Genomic DNA, 16,666 nt, shown 5'->3' with positions numbered 1-16,666 from the left:
ACAGTTTCTGCCAGTTTCTTGTTTGTGGATTTCATAACCAGGACTGTTGGTTTCATTTGAAAGTTCTGCTATGAAATAAACCCATACATTTAACAGGTTTTGAGCCAATTTTCAACTAGACTGGTTTTACTTGCTCTTCAGAGCAAGTTGTGACAGCACACGAGACAGCTGAAAGGCAATTAGATGAAGCATCCATCACCTACAAATGTAAAACAAAAAGCTACATACTCAGCCGCTGCTCCAGGAACTGCCTGGTTAAGGAATGCGTTGGAATCATTCTCACTCCCGGTGCCAGTTGAATAGCCCATGATTGTAGCATTGAACTCTCGAAAGATGTCTGAAAAACAAAGATGGCAATGAAGGGAAAATGACTACATCTGCTCTCTGCCTACAGGGACTAGCACACAGCAGCACTGCCATAGTTTTGCTCTCTGACAGCACAGCACAGCTGCTGCAGCTGCCAGTCAACTAGATGGATTCACCAAGCAGTGGTGAGAGGGATCACCAGCTGGCAGTGACTCAGAGAGCAGCGTGCTTGCAGTGCCCTGCACTGTCACCAGTGACAAGATGAGCAGAATTGAGGACTATTGTCTGTAGTTATCTCTCATGCTGTAGTGGTTAAAGCCTAAAATAAAATTCTCAGTCATACAATGTTGACTTTGTGAAGCAAGCCTGAAGGGTCCTTCAGCCCAACAGGAACTTGTTTTCAGTTAAAAGATCTGGGTCTGCTTCACAGCTGTGCAAAATCTTATACTACTGACAAATGCGAAGAACAAAGCCTCAGATGTGTGATTCTGATGAAGTTCTACCACAATCTCCATAGCAGTTTCCAAAAGGAAGTTGGCAGGATAATTCATAGCTGAGAGTGAACATGACCGTGTTGTACACTGTAAAAACTATCTTAATCTCAAGGACTGAATTTAATCATATTTTAATGAAGGTTTTGTCAAATGTAATAAGACCCAGTGAATCAATTAATTGTTTATTCTAATTATATTCTTGTTACATTCTGCTTAAAATAATGGTCAACACATAAAAGGACAGTTTACTGGTCCTCTTCAAATGGGATTTTATTATTACAGCTGATCCAAACTGAAGTTCAAGTGGCTTTACATTAACAATAGACTGAGCTATGAAAAGTTGCATGTTTCAGTGAAGAGAAAGTTACAATTATTCCCTTCAGGTTACATGTATGAGTAGGCAGCTTTATTTACCAAAGAGGCCTACTCTATGCAAACATTTCTTTTGGAAAAAACTGTGATGGAATATTTATTAAAAGCATGGACATAGCAAGCTTATTTAGAAATTCAAATAACACTCTCCAAGCAGTTGAAAAGGAAAAGGGAAAAGAAAGTAAGGGAATTTCTAGCTGCTTCCTCTCAGCTTCACTGACGAAGGCAACATTTTATTCCTTAGTCCTAGAATATCGTTTCTTTTAAAAGTAGTTCTTGTAAATTACACTAAACCAGCTTTGAGATACTTAAGAGGTCTCTGTAAACATATCAGAAATCAGTCCATTGTGTTTCTTCAATTTTGCCAATTATATTGAGCAAAGCAATTACTTACTAGGTAGGGTTGTCACGTTCTTTAACGACTCATCTCCTCCAATACTAAAATGAGAAAGAGAAACCTTGGTCATTCATCCCTTATCTGGACACAGACAATAAGCAAAGCGAAAACCTACCACACATCATGGGAAGAAGCAAAGAGTGATTAATTTGGTAACTATCAATATATCAGAATACATGGAGAGGACAAAAGTGGAAATGCTACTGGGTAGAATGGCTGCAGTTTCAGTGGTGAAGATGCTTGTCAGAAGGATTGCATGATCTCGCAGATGTTGAAGGGCATGGTCAATCATTCACCAAGTGGCAGAAAAATACCCGAGATGGGTGCATACTCAAAAGATCAAGCCCTTAAGTACTGTAAATTAGTAGGCCAGCTTTGAGGCCAACTCCAGCCTCACAAAGGCACTTTAAGGCAACACCAAAACCAGACAGCCTCTGGGTGACAAGAGAGCTTCAACAGCAGCTCCTCACTCTCTTTTCCTTCTTCCTGAAGATGGATATGTTCTCTCCAGCTTTCCTATTGACTGAGGACATACTGAGGCCACACCCTGGCTTACAGAGAAGTATTAGTACAGCACAGAGCTGCTTCAGTCAGCATCAACTGAGCTACATCACTACAGTGAAACAACTTAAGTCTTTTACAACTATATGCAGCATATGGTAAAAGTCTTCTGGTTAAACAAACTGTTTTCCATGGTACTATAAAAGGTTCAGAAATAGAAAACTTGAGAAGTTCCAAAACCTACTAGATCTGACTTGTTTGTTTCAGTGATTTTTCAGCAGTTTTGTAGATTTCCAACTTGAAATCCTGACACAGAAATACAAACTGTTGCAAACAGCCAAAAACGAAAGCATGAGAGAAATCAAAAGGCTAACTTAAAATCCACTGCTGAAAACATTTTCTGTGAAGCCACCTTTTTGACAAATCCTGGATCCTGATGCATGTTCTCAAGAAACTCCAGCCTGAGAAGCAACCTTTTTTTTCAACTTTCTAGCAGCTGAAAGACCCAAAACGTGCAGAAGAGAATAGCATTATTTACAGGAAAGAATACACATCTCTTCATCACCTTGGCTGAAGACTTACCTCCAAGACAGTCCCCGGTATTGAGTGGCTAAATCCTCAAGAGTATCTGAGGCAATTCCTGCACCAGCCTGGACATTATTTTTCATTAACCAAATGAAATTAAAACACAATTACTAATGCAATAGTAATTTGTAATACAAACATGTAACAAATACAATTTACTAATTTAAATAGAATTACATAGTTGTTTTGTTTACTTTTGAAGCTTTAGAAGGCATCTGTCTTTTCCCCAACCTTTCTCCTGAAGAGCACAACAATACCTTTTGTAATTATTTACAAGCATCATATTGTATATATGACACACAAAACGTATGATGGAGCTGTGGAACAAAGACTTTCTTCTTACGGGTCTAGATGAGCTAAATAACTCTTTTATGGTTGCATTACTCAACAATGATGAAGACATCTTAGTCAAACAGATGAAACTTTTCAGCTAATGATAAGAAACACTATATGAACTCACAAGAGAAAACAAACATATATCAGAAAGAAGCACCATAATACCTACATACCACTTTGAAAAGTGTTGTGCTAAATGGAAAGACTTAAAGCAGTACTAGAGAAAGGAGGAAGCACTCTCTACACTCATCCTGAAGAAAGAGGCAAGCTAGCAGATGCATCCCTCCTAAAACACCTCAGAATTCAGAAGGAGAGTATTTCCTTTCAGCTGTGATTCTGTAATTTCATTCTAAATTTGGGTACAGGTTTGTACTTCAGTACAGCACAAGACCAGGTAGACTATTTGCTACTACCTCAGATTAAACCACACTATTACATTTTCTTATATATATATAAGCTTTATTGAGTTAAGAGAATATTGGTGATCAGAATAACCACACACAGGCCAAATGCAGCTCTCAGACAGCAATACATCACTGCACATTCTATGAAAGCAGATTTTATTCCCAGTTCCTATAGACTATACTCAGAAGCAGAAACAGCTGTCGGGTTCTGGATATTACAATATGGCAACCACAACCAAATACAGAATATCTTTTATTTGTGGATATTGCAGGTTTGCATTCAAGTGCTTCTATTTATTTCAGTAGTTTCCTGTGCATAGGAGTTGTGACAATATGTCTGCAAGATTGTTGTAAAGGCTTCATGGTTTATACAAACAATGTCTTTGTTGTTAAGGCTCAGATTCAGAGAAACCTATGTTCCAATTGTATCTTTCTGTCCAGTGTTTCCTTTAACCTGGCTGTAGAATTTCAGTCCTTGACCAGTATGAAAACGTTAGACAGAAGGACATAACTGGAACACAGAATGTCTGGATTTTGAGACATATTCCTTCCTGGCTACCAAAAATAATCATCATCAGTAAGAACTACATCTTGATAAAGAAAATCAGACTAAGTATCTTCTGAAATGCAGGAAGTCAGAGGGGTCTCACTCCATACATCCTTAACTTATTAATGCTCAAATAAATAAAATGCTATTATTCAACACCCCTGCATTCCGTTCCTGAAAGAACACAGGGAGAAGAGCAGGTTCATCAGTCCATTCCTATTTAGAAAAGTCTTTGAAAAGCACAGTAACCTAAGCCTTGTGTTCTGTCCCATCAGTTTCAACAGCATCTGATCTCTTCTGTCTCCAATTCAGCAAACTACATAGGCACCTCTTCAAAGGATTTGTGTGTGTCTTAGCAAAAGTTCAAAAGCATGTGAATATGTGTGGGGGGGAATAGAGTGCTGGAAGACTGACACCTTCTTTCTTGTTCTAGTTGCTAGATTTATTGTCATCCATGAATGAATTGATCTTTGCTTATAGGTATAACAGCTATTTCCTCTCCACCAGAGCAGGCACATGTTTGTAGTTTTAGCAAGGAAATAGTAAAAACACTATCTTCTTACCGTCAAAGAATCCCCAAGGGCTGCTATAATTTTCACATCAGCTGGTTTTAGGGAATGCACTGCAAAGGAAAGAGATGCAGTTGAACCTGGATAGGAAATAACTATTCTTTTTCGCTACTTTTTGTTGTGAAATATGCCATTGTGCCTTGTGATGCTCTGTCACGTTGCTTTTGCAATACCCAAGTGATAAATCAGGAGCTCTTTCCAGCTCATCTCATGTGATTGTAGCAGCAACATATGCATATTATTCAATATGTCAGTGGTTAACATTTCTACTGAAAAGACAGAAGAGTAAGGAGCAAATAACAAAAAGTGGCAAACAACATCCAGCACCAAGGTGACAGTAAAATAAAGCAGAATTACACAAAGCAGGAATAGTATATTAAAGTTGCAAGAAGACATAAGAGGACTAAAGAGAAGACAATATGAAGTTATTTGAAAAACTGAATACTGCACTAACATGCATGAACTTGAATTTACAGTTTCATTCCATGAGATTTAGGTGGTATCACTTATAGGCTATGTCAGCACTCAAATTTGGGTTTTATCACAAGATACGTTGAAGTTCTCTACTGGCCGTGAGTTCAGTAGAGCTACTTAGTCAGACAGCTACCTTATGTGACAGCATGGCATTGTATCTCTTAAGTAGCTGCTGAGAAACCTCATGTCCTTTCTGAGCAGTGTTTTTCACAGTCCAGTAGTCATTTCAGCAAAAATTAACACTCATCTTGAAGAACAGTTGGAAGTAATTCAATCTCTTAACATAAAACAGGCAAGACTACCTGAAGTTGCAGGAGGGGACGATGGGGACCTGTCCTCACATGGCAGCTGGCTTCCATAATTCTAAAGAGAAGAAGAAAGCTGAATAGCATTTGGCTAACAAATACAGTCAGTACTAACTAGGATCTTCCCAGCAGAGGCCAGGTGGATAAACCAGAGCCTCTTTAGCATGTAATTAACCTAGACAGGTCTTGGTTGCTCAATTCAATAGTCATATTCAGTGTTGCTCAGAACAGCACAGCATCCTGGACTGATAACTGATAACTGCTGTCTGAGCATGCGTTCTTACAGGAGTTTCTGGATGCATTTTGTCTAACCCAGGAAGTGCATCCCTGTTCTGCACCATGCACTCAGCCTCCCAAGCCCCTTCGGCCAAAGACTGATTTCACCTGTGCTGCAGAAAATGATTCATTTGGTTACCATACAGGAACAGATGCAGCAGAGTAACAGTGGGATGGTGAGGTTAGCACTTACTGGAGTTTGGTTAGGGTATGTGTAATTACTGTTCTTATACGTCCTCAGGAACGGCACACCCTACAAAACAAGGCAATCTGAGTCAATGCAAAGCATCAGAGATGCATGGAGATTTCCATTCTCCAAACTTCATTTCTCAGATGTCTGTATATGATTAGTAGCTTGGTGCAAATAAATCTCAGGGATTTAAAATAAAAAAAAAAAAAAAGAGAGAAAGAAAATAAACGGCCTTTTAAAAATCCTCGTAACAACAATATAAACCTAAGGCTATATTTTTATACAGCTAGAAATTAGAAAATTTGCATAGGACCCTTCTGTGTGTGGTTAACAAGAAGCTTGTGGTCCCACTGCAAGGCAGCCCCAGTGACATCTACAGAGCTGTGCTGACTGGTGTCATCGTTGCTCTATTCCCCCATTGAAGCTCTGTCAGTCAGTGTGGGTACTTAACAATCTTGACTAGGTAGGCCAAACACCATTCCCTTGTGTTTTGGCCAACTGTGACATGTGACTGTGAGGAAGCTTACTCCTGGGATGAGCTTGCCCTCCAACTCATGGGGGAGTGTTCATACTGCTCTTGGTGGCAGTGGCACAAAGTATATGGGGAAGAGCAGAGCCCGCTCACAGAGACAGCACTGCAGGCAGTTGGTAAAGGCTCACACAGATTCCCAGCCACCCCTAGCACCCCCATATAAACACAGACACCCTCATAACTTACTGCATTTGGACATTTGAGAACGATCTCATCCTCTATGCGCTGATTATCTGTCTTCTCCCCTAAGGGCTCCACCTGCGGGAAAAAGCAGGGTGCACAGAAGAAAAGCAGATGAGTGTCAGAGAGCAATGGGTAATGCTGGGTTGCCAACCACTGGGAACCACCTCTGCAGCACAGCAAGACCATTGCAGTTGCAATGCACCAATGCTGGCAGCTGCCTCCATGCCCTGCTTCTTTGAGTGCTGAAAGGGCTAATTCCCATATACCGTGAATGTGACCTGCTGATCAATGTGCCTGACAGGCATCTCCCTGAGGGAAGTCCCAACACCCCCAGCCTTAACATACCCTGAGATTTATTGGTTTGATATGACTGGTTTAACAATTCAGGTGACCTTTCTTCATATGATCACTCTTTGCCTTTGTAAACACAATTGAGAAGAGAAATGGCTAGTTACCTAGTAGCTCCCTGGGGGTTGTTTTGCTGCCAAGGGCAGGATGGAGTAAACAGGGCGAGACCAACACAACCTTTAAAAATCTTACCATGTTGTTCCACAAAGCACGTGCAGTCTGGGAATGAGTCTTCTGGCTGAAGTGGAAACAATCTGGGGCAAAATATGAATCATCTGGCCACCCCTCCTAGAGAATAAGATGGGTGCTGTCAAAGAGACAGTAAATATGCAACAAGCTGTGCATTATGCCCTCTCTCTTGCAGCGAGATATCAGTTGACTTCTAATCAAAGTAGCCACAAAGGCCTCTGAGGCCAAGAGAATTAAACCAGGCCTAAGAACATTAGTAACTCAGAACTAAGAAGCCTTTTAAAGCTTTTTAATATAGGATTTCCAAAGTAATAAGGAATAGAGATCACTGTGGCTTCGAGTACAGAATACCTTGGCACAGATATTGATTGTGTTTATTACTTTCCTTGAGAATCACACATTACAGTGTTTTGAAACACGTGGGTTTTCCTACCAAAAGTCATTTATCAAAGTACTGGAAAGGACTTGTTGATGCATAGGGAATATAGAGCAAGTGCTCTCTGATGAAAACTTTGAACTAAATTGCAGTGCCCCAAATCTTGTCTGTAAGGTCTCTATTTCTGTTGCCTATTATCTCCATTATGCCATAAACATTTTCTGCAATTTCGAATGTTAACTGAATGTAATGATTATTATTAGGTAAAAAATCTGCTAAGACTGTTTTGACAACTCAGGGGAATTGCACTAGGATTTAATTTTGGGTGTGTATTTTTGGTTGTTTTTACCTGTGTTTTTGGCATGTCCATATTAGTCAGAAATGGCTGCATAACCACTGTGAAATCATCCTTAGTGTCATACCTTCCACTCTCCACTAACTGGCGGGTTCTCTCCTAAAGAGTCAAAGAAAAGTTGTCATCATTCCTTTTTCTGTGTTCATCTCATCAAGTCATTCCATCCATTTACATCTCACCCAGGAGTTCCCACTCCCAGATGTGGCCACAGTTTCTGGCTTGCCCTAGGCAGTCAGTGCAGCTGCCTTTTTTTGACATGCACCTTGGGCTTCTTTGCAGAGAGACAACCTAGGAATGGCTGACTGGCTGACAAGGACTGGCAGCCTGCTCAGTAATTAGGTTTTCTGTCAAAAAGATCTTCCAGAACCACCAAAGCATTTTCGGTTTGCCTGACATGCCGTGTCTGAAAGCTTGTTCCTGAGTTAACATGTTGTTTGACTTCATCTGATCTCCAATAACAGAAATGATAAAAAAACTGCTCACTGTCTGACATACTCTACTTTCTATGGCTCTGTAAAGGCTTTCTATGGCTTTCTTTTCATCTGTTTTGTTGGTTTAGGGTAATAGAGTTGCAAAGATATTGAGCCTACTTCTATTTCCCACTCGTTTTTTTTTTTAATCACAACTACAAATATATCATTAAAATGAGAGGCAACTGTCCTCCACTTCCAAATATTAGCCCATCTGTGGTCCCTTGGTCAATGGGAGGATGACACTGAACTTGTAACAAATGCCATGTGCCTTACCTGATACCTTCTGTTAAAGTAGATCAACATCTTTAAATCATTGGAGTTGTCCTCAGGGGTTATGACACAAGGGCACAGGATCCTGTGGGATAAGAGCATGGTGCTGAGATCTGCTCTTCTTTTTCTCCCCCTCTTCCCAAGCTGACAAGCTACAGGATTAAAAGCTCTGAGAAGGATTTCTCTGAAAGGCCACTCAATGAGAATATTAGATCTCATTAGAGTTACTGCACAGTCTCAGTTCTTGAGCAGAAGCACATTTATTAGGGATAAATTAATGAAGATAAAGAGAGGAGAAGTCTCCAAAGCAAAAACTGTACTGGGTACCCATGGCAAGGTTTCAGCATGAGGAGTGACCTCTGTGAGGAGAGGCCAGCACTGACTGCTGGACACAGCTTCAACAAACCAACCACAGGGCATGGCTGAGCCTCTCAGCCAAGAGGGTGGTGCCTCTGTGAAAACCTACTTAAGAAACAGCAGAAAACACCAGAGAGGGAGAGGAGGAGAGAACACCAGGGGTGAGGAGGAGGTGCTCCATGGCAGAGCAGGCACTCCTGGAAGGAACCACAACCAGTGGACACACACTTCTGAAGGACTCATTTCAGAGCACAGGACAAGAGTGAGCAGGAAGGAGTGGCAGAGAGATACCAGATCCAGACCCCAAGCCCCTGTGCTACCCATGCCTCACTGAAGGGACTGGGGGTACCCTACGGCAGTAACAAGGGTGGAGGGAGAAGTGCTTGTAACAAAGCTGAATCTGAGAAAGAGGGAGGATAGGAGCTTTAACTGCCTAACTCATTTGTTTATTTCCCAATACCTGAATTGCTAAATAAACACTTATAATCATGGACAATAACTACAATTAAGTTCTCCAAATCAGGTCTGTTTTGCCTCTGATGATACTTGTTAAGTGGCTTACTTGTCTTTAGTGTGACTCATGAATTTTCTAGCTCACAATCCTTGTTTTCTCCCTCATGCTTCTGGAATGGGGTGATTGAGGGGCTGTATTGAGTACTTGGCTGGCATCTGGGGTGAACCCACCACAAAAACTGTTCACAGGTGTACCTGCACAACAGGGTTTGCTTCAGCAGAACTATGCAAGCATCCTTCAAGACTGAATTCTCACGAATCCATTCTAAACAACTGAGAGAGTCAGAGATAACAGGATGTTTCATGGGAAGTCACCGAGACTGATGCTGGAATCTCCATCCTTACAGAGCTATTCTAACCTGAACAATTTTAAGATTCTACGAACTCGTATTGGCCACCTTTATCCCTCCCTGAAATTTTTAACTTTCTAGTACATGAATATTTTTCTTGCTCGTCCTGGGCATGCCGCATTACTACTTGAGAAATTCAATCGAGAAAAAGGACTCCTTTAAAAAATCCTGACATATGACCACAGTAAAGCAGAGACCACAGAGAGCTCTTAGGGAAACATCTTCTATAGAGATGCGGTTGATACATGTAAAGTATACACAGATCCCTACTACCTCCAAACTTGTCTTAATGGAGAGCAACTAACAAAAGATTTAACTTCCACAGTACATCCGTATGAGAGGCAATACAAATCTAAATTGTGTTTTCAGAAGTTTCAGTAACATAAGCAAGGCAAAATTATCAGAGACATACATAGTTTCTTTTTAGGCTATTTGCTATTCTCATAGAAAAAGAAAACAAGCTTTCAAGATCAAAAGCCTCCTTCAGGTCCTTCTTCAACTTGATAGAATGGCATTTATCATCCCACACAGGGTCTGCTTATTACCCTGTAAATTCAGCTTGCTGCCAGACAAACAAATGTTAAATTCAGCATGGCACCTGAAATGATGGGGAAAGGTTACAATTATCATGAGGTAATCTAATATTAAAGGCTCCACTAACTACCCTTGTCCAATGATTAGGGCCTTCAGATACTTGTGTGCTCTAGCCAGGAGCTTTTGCTAAAAAGCAAAACTACAAATGGTTATCAGGATCACCAGCAGTTTGAGTTTCAAAACTGATTTTCCACTGACAGCCACAAGAGAGCCCTTAAATCAGAGCAAGAGGGTTGCATATATGTTCCTCCTGTAAAACCACCTTCAGTGGCTGTCTACATTCACAGGACAAAGTTATTCTCCCTGTCTGTCCAGAAAAGCAGAGATTTGCTTTTCTGAAACCAAGCAAGTCCTGCCAGAGGCAAGTCTGTGGGAACATACAGGACCCTACCTGAGTGACCTAAAGTCCATTGAGGGTGCAGACCTGCCACTTCAATGGTGGACTCACACTGACCTGGGAGGACTGCTGAGCCATAATGCAACAGGTGGCACGATTAAGCATCCCTGACATCTACTTGAGAGACTGATTAGCAATAAAACTAATAATCAGCAATGAGATTACAGAGATTGAAAACTACAGAAGCAAGAGGGAGAGTTTAAAGACTGCAGAAAGGTAAATCTGCAAATAAAACAAGAAAACCTTGTGTCTTAGTGTCTTCTCTATCTTTGCCAAAGAGCGCACAGTTGAGCTCTTTCTGCTCTGGCTTGGACTCACTTGCAGGGTAAGTGGTGAGTCATTAAAATGGCACCTCCACTAAAAGTGGTAACAGCAGGGCTCAGACACAGAGATAGTGTCAGGCAGACAGGTATTTCTGAATGCTGTAGGTAAAATAAAAAATGTACCTACATGTACCTACATAAAAATGTAGGTACATGCACATGCACAGAGGAAGGTGTTTGGTGGTCTGAAATACTAGAACCTTTTCTCTTTAGGAAAAAAGTTTCCCAAGAAGACCTTGCAGCCTTCTTTGAGCAAAAATGAGAGCTGCAACATAGATAGTCTTCAAACCTCATAAGCCGCTTTGGGCAGCTATTGTTTTCCCATGCATGCAGCTCCCGGAGGCTTGCAATGGGTAGTATCGTCACCAGGTTCACATATGCCCGTGGAACCTGCCAAGAGAATAAGCAAACTCAGAGCAAACTCCTGGAGCACAGAGTGCTGCCTTTGCTCCTGCACAGCCACAGCAAACCTTGGGCAGCAGCCTGCTGATTCAAGCAGCTTGCATTATTTATAACAGAGGTGTCCAAAAGTACTTTCTCAATAATTAATCCCCTACACGTGCAATACTAAATTACAGCCTCTGCCTGCACTACCTAGTTCTATTTTAAATGTTGATGGCTGGTCACCTGAAAATGATGGCTTCAAAAAGGGCCAAACAAGTTGTTGTAGGTCTCAGCATGACTCAGACACCTGCAAATTCTTCAGGTACTCTCATCATTCTTACCCTTATGTGGAATATCAAAATCTCTCTCTTAATGACTACAAAACCATATTTATTTGCAGTTTAATGAACAAGCAAAGCATTTTCTAGTCAATGAATAACATGTTTGTTCAACTTTTTTACAACACTTTTTTTTACAATACTTTTTACATTACTTATCCACAGCACATCAGCTAGAACCAAATACTTCTCTAGCCTTTGTAAATATTTTTGGTAAAATACTTCTCTAGCCTTTTTTGCCTTTCATGAAGATTTTCCTGCAAGCAAGCACTTCTGCATACAGCAGTGCTCTGCAGATGAAACCAACAAAACAAATTCTTAATCAATAATCAGTGACTGCTTTGGAAACAGAACACAACCCCTGCTCCCACATACTAGAAAAGTTTGATTTACCTCTTCGTGAAGTAAGTCCAAAGCTATTTGTATATTATAGGTGTAGTTTTCAGGAGAATGGTGAGCCTGTTGAAGCAAGAGGGTTGAATTTTACTACCACTTTACAGAGATAGGCACAACAGTGACTAGCTAGAGTCTCTCACAGTAGTGTTGATGTTTCTAACTCTTGGGTCAACAGAGTCATAGGCAAAACTGTCCTGCCTCTGCTTTTCTTCCTTCCCATCACAGCTCTCTCACTTGGAAGAAAAGATCTAGCAGTCACTGGATACCAGTGAGGGTGAAAATTCAGGGGATATTATCAGATATCACAACATCCTCAATCCCCAGGCTTGCTTGGGCTGGTCTTAAAAGCATGGCTAACAAATCACTAAAAGGGACCACATTTTGGAGAGAACACTTTATGTAAAAGTAAGTTTGCTTCTGCTATATGGAATATAAGAACATGTTTCCCATATGCTCCCTGCCTCCCACAAAAAGCAATTGGCAAAATTTAGGTGTTTATCTGAGAATGAAATGACTTCAAATACTTTTATTGCCAAAATTTCCTTGTTCCATTTTAGTGGTTTAAGCCCTCTGATTTTATTGTCTCAGGTAATCCAACATTTATTTTTTCATTTGAGGAACTATTCAACAGTCAAATAAACTTTTTTATGAGAAACACTTGTCTGATTGTCAGCCTTATTTCTCTCTCATTTAATTTCAAGGAGAAGTTCCTTACGAGCCCCACTTGCCAACTCTACGGAACTAGACAGCTCAGATCTCATTCATTTCCTAAACCACAGCTCACCAAGAGCATTGTGGTTGGTGCTATTTGTACTTGTGCAACATAAAGGTCAGTGTGATCTTTGGATGGAGACGTTATCTCTTGCCATCCACCCCAGTTATGTGCAACTACCATTTTGTGCTTGGGTCAGGAGCAGAAGGTAGGAATGTTTAATTTGCTCCCTCCTTGTTTTACAACCATCTTACTGTGCTGCTTTGCTGTTTTTCCTGATTTGAAATTAATCATGTAAAATGAAAAGTATGTGCTCAACTGCTTGTAAGTAGGTAACCTTCATCCCTAAGTGAGGAGTCTGCCACAGCCTTTCACCTCCTCTGTAATCACACATATCAAAGGCTAGATACAGTATGTATATTATATACATCTACAATATATACTATAGAATTACATTAGCATGAGCTGTGGTTAGAACCTTTCCCATAGTACTGAAAATGGTAAAAGAGCATCAAGTAAGACTTAGGAGTGTGACTGTGCACAAGGCAGAGAGGAGCAAAAACTCTTAACCTTTTATCCACAGGAAGTAAAGTGGCTATGCAACAAAAAGCTAACCTTAGTTAACAGCAAAACAAAGTAGCAACAATTATGTAATTTACAGGCGTTCTAAAGATATCGCTAACTTTATCAAAACATTGGGTTGGACAATCTGAAGGTCTCAGTACAATTACATTCCAGAGCTGAATTACATTCCAGAGCTGCACAATAAAGACCTAAATTATTTTGGTCTCACCCACTGAGTTCCTCCCTCTCACCCCTGCAATGCATAAAAATCCTATGCCTAGTTCATGCTGCAGGCAGGAGGGAACTTACTGGATCCTCGCACAATCTGCATAGGTCATTTCCTCCTATGAAAAGTGTTATGAGCTTCCAGTCAGTCTGAAAATTTATTCTCTGCACACAGAAGGAGATGGAATGAAAGTTATTAATTAAAAAAAAAGAAAAGGAGGAAGAGGCAGGCAACACGCTAAATACAATTTCCCCATTTCTCAGGGTACCTGGCTATCATCCTCTAAGCATCCAGAACAAAAAGAAGTTGGTAGTCATGACTGAAGATGTACAAAGTGCTATGATCTAAACCAGGTTTACAATATCAGTGGCATCATGTAAAATTATTTGCTTCAGAAAACTGTTGCTCAAAATCTGTCTATATGCTTTTCTTAGTAATATCTTGTGTATACAGAGTGACTCTTCCTGCAGTTCTAGAAATATATCTTCACTGCAAAAATTATGGTTTGTGGTTTACCGTATCATAAATAATGCAGCTATCCTGCTGGAAAACCCTGGAGGGCAATATATTTTAGTCTTGCTGTGAGACAAACTGCAAAGAATAGTGGGGCAATATTAACTCTAACAGTAATGGTAAAAAATTACAGCACTTTTTTCTTCTGGACAGATTTTGCAAAGGGATAGATAACTAAATCAAGGTAATTATGCTACTGTAAATAAACACCTTCTTAGCTTTGAGGAAAGGTTCAGATATGCTTAGTACCATGTAGTGGTGGTTGTGCTCAGTATCCTAATGCTTTAATTTCACTGCAAAACAGTAGTAAGAAAAGCAGCAATAGAACATCAGCCTCAAGTGGTTTAAAAACATGTTTCTTCAAACTCAGGAGGCAACATATCCCAGCTAGTAAACGTGCTGTTCAGTAGTTTGGTGTCAAAACGTACTTATCCAAATTACAAGAGGGGAAAATTTTCCTCCTTTTAAAACACAGGTGTTCTAAAAAGAGTGGAAAAAAAGGAACTCTTAAATCAAAGGTATATGACCTCTACCAGAAAGAAGTTTATTAGTTAAATAAAAATGTTTACTATTTAAATAAAAGGTATTTCCATTGATTTCTGTTGTATAACATTCTTAGGCCGATAAATATGACAGAATAGTGCTTAGAGGCCATGAATTGTTAGAATGAAAACCATCCAACCCTTCATTGTTAGTTGCTATTCCTTTTAATCTCTTTTCAGATACAGCCATCAGATCGAAATCTTGTTTACAAGAAGGTGAACCGAAAAGAAAGGTACTGCAAATATTTTTGCCAATATGTATGCACCAGAGTATTTACACTAGACATGTACACAGAGTTATCTTGAAGGCTTTTTGGCTGCTTTCCAAATGCACAATTGGAAAGCCAAACTATTATAATGTAACTTAGGTCAGTGATTGCATAGCACATTTGTCAAATTACAAATAGCAAACATTCAAACACGAGCTGAGGTGAAAAATATGCAAGCAATCCTCAGCTTAATGTGTGTTTTACAGACCATTAATCAAATAATTCCTAACAACAAATATGTAAGTCAAAAATCAGTTGATGACTAAATGAAAGAAGGGACTAAAATATTTTTAAAGAAAACAAGTCCCTTCCTCACTTCACATGTTCACTCCACATGATTTGCTACTTGAAAAGCTTGCCCTCAACATCCTAGCATATATCATTATTGCTGGTAAAACCATCTGCTTACAAGATAATTAATAGCAACACAGCAAAATCCTCACAGAGAAAAAGCTCTATCATCTGACAGTGTGACATAGGTTGGGAGGGGAAGCAATAGCACTGAATTTATAGCCACTTCCAGTAACAATGATAAGAAGGTTACAATTATCTGTGTTTGATAGTAACTATCACATGCTGGTACAAATTCATTTAAGAGAAAGTTATAGCTTATTTTGGCTGACTCACACTCCTTACTGGGAAGGATTACACTGCTGTACTTATAGCTTTAATGTTTGGCATTCACTGTTGGCATCTGCTGTTGGTCTGTTAGAAATCATGAAGCCATGTAACTTTGTTATAGAGATATTAATGACATGTTAAACTCACAGTATCATTCTTCATGCGGTCCACCAGTTTTCTAACCTGTTGAGGAACATCCCTAAAAATAAAAGTAAAATCACAAAAGTAAAATAATGAAAATAAAAAAGGAATCCTGCATAGACAGCAGGGCAAGGAGGAAAGCTGATGAATGGACAACCCTCATATAGTGGCTAAAAATGCCTGAGAAAGTTGAATTCTCATTGACTGAAATATATGATACCCAAAATAGGCTATATTTTGAGATAGTGATGGGAAAAGAGAAAAAAAAGAAAGATATAATAATTAGCATCCAACAGGCACTCGACCACTTCGCAAATGCTGCATAGTTACACCTTTACAAGCTATACAGGAAATGCACTTTGCTCCTTCCCAGCATTAGACAGTACACATATCACTGAAACATCTGTGCATATATCAATGTTATTATAAGGTCTCAAGCCACTGAAATTTGTCTTATAAGAAGCATTTCCAATGGAAAAAAAAATAGGATAAAAATTGCACTCAGGACTGAGCATAGTGATCTCTAGTTAATTCCCAGCTCTGCCAGACCAGGAATTAAACAATCCACAATTTTCTCTTAGTGTCTCTACACAAACTCTTGGTCCTGCTGACAAGAGCATTTGAATATACCTCCTATAAAATGGGGGTATCTTTTCTCTGACTCATAACAGGACAGGGATGTGAAGCTTAATGATCAGTGCCTGTAAAGTGCTTTGGCTTTCTTGGTTGAAAATACTGGAGAAAGTATTGCTTTTGTTGCTAATTTATTTGACATAGATTAGAAACACTGCAAAGTGCTCATCACATTTCTTGGCCTTCATGCCAGAGCTGGGCTAAAGAAACCTCTTTGGGTTCGCCTATCTGACTTATTGTGCTCCTGCCAAAGTCCAGGATTTGGGCCTTTTTTAGTCACAGAAGAGTTTTACAGAAAAAAAAAATCAAAT

At 39.8% G+C, this 16,666-nt stretch overlaps 1 protein-coding gene across 1 annotated transcript in view; it reads right to left on the bottom strand.

Annotated features, from left to right (window-relative positions):
* PLB1 (phospholipase B1) overlaps positions 1-16,666 on the bottom strand; it is a 79,248-nt gene that overhangs the window by 34,363 nt on the left and 28,219 nt on the right. The window contains exons 22-35 of the mRNA XM_051782849.1: positions 15,729-15,780; positions 13,720-13,800; positions 12,132-12,197; positions 11,306-11,406; positions 8,486-8,567; positions 7,734-7,838; positions 7,012-7,107; positions 6,475-6,546; positions 5,760-5,819; positions 5,288-5,348; positions 4,506-4,564; positions 2,653-2,720; positions 1,567-1,610; positions 229-337 (exon numbers count right to left, since the gene is read on the bottom strand). Coding sequence (XP_051638809.1) covers positions 229-337; positions 1,567-1,610; positions 2,653-2,720; positions 4,506-4,564; positions 5,288-5,348; positions 5,760-5,819; positions 6,475-6,546; positions 7,012-7,107; positions 7,734-7,838; positions 8,486-8,567; positions 11,306-11,406; positions 12,132-12,197; positions 13,720-13,800; positions 15,729-15,780 — 1,056 coding nt within the window. The remainder of the gene's footprint in view (positions 1-228; positions 338-1,566; positions 1,611-2,652; positions 2,721-4,505; positions 4,565-5,287; positions 5,349-5,759; positions 5,820-6,474; positions 6,547-7,011; positions 7,108-7,733; positions 7,839-8,485; positions 8,568-11,305; positions 11,407-12,131; positions 12,198-13,719; positions 13,801-15,728; positions 15,781-16,666) is intronic.

This window comes from Manacus candei, unplaced genomic scaffold (assembly GCF_025592945.1).
Source record: "Manacus candei isolate 608988 ecotype Guabito, Panama unplaced genomic scaffold, ASM2559294v1 h1tg000017l, whole genome shotgun sequence".
Classification (NCBI taxonomy): domain Eukaryota; kingdom Metazoa; phylum Chordata; class Aves; order Passeriformes; family Pipridae; genus Manacus; species Manacus candei.
This window is presented reverse-complemented; position numbering and strand designations above follow the sequence as displayed.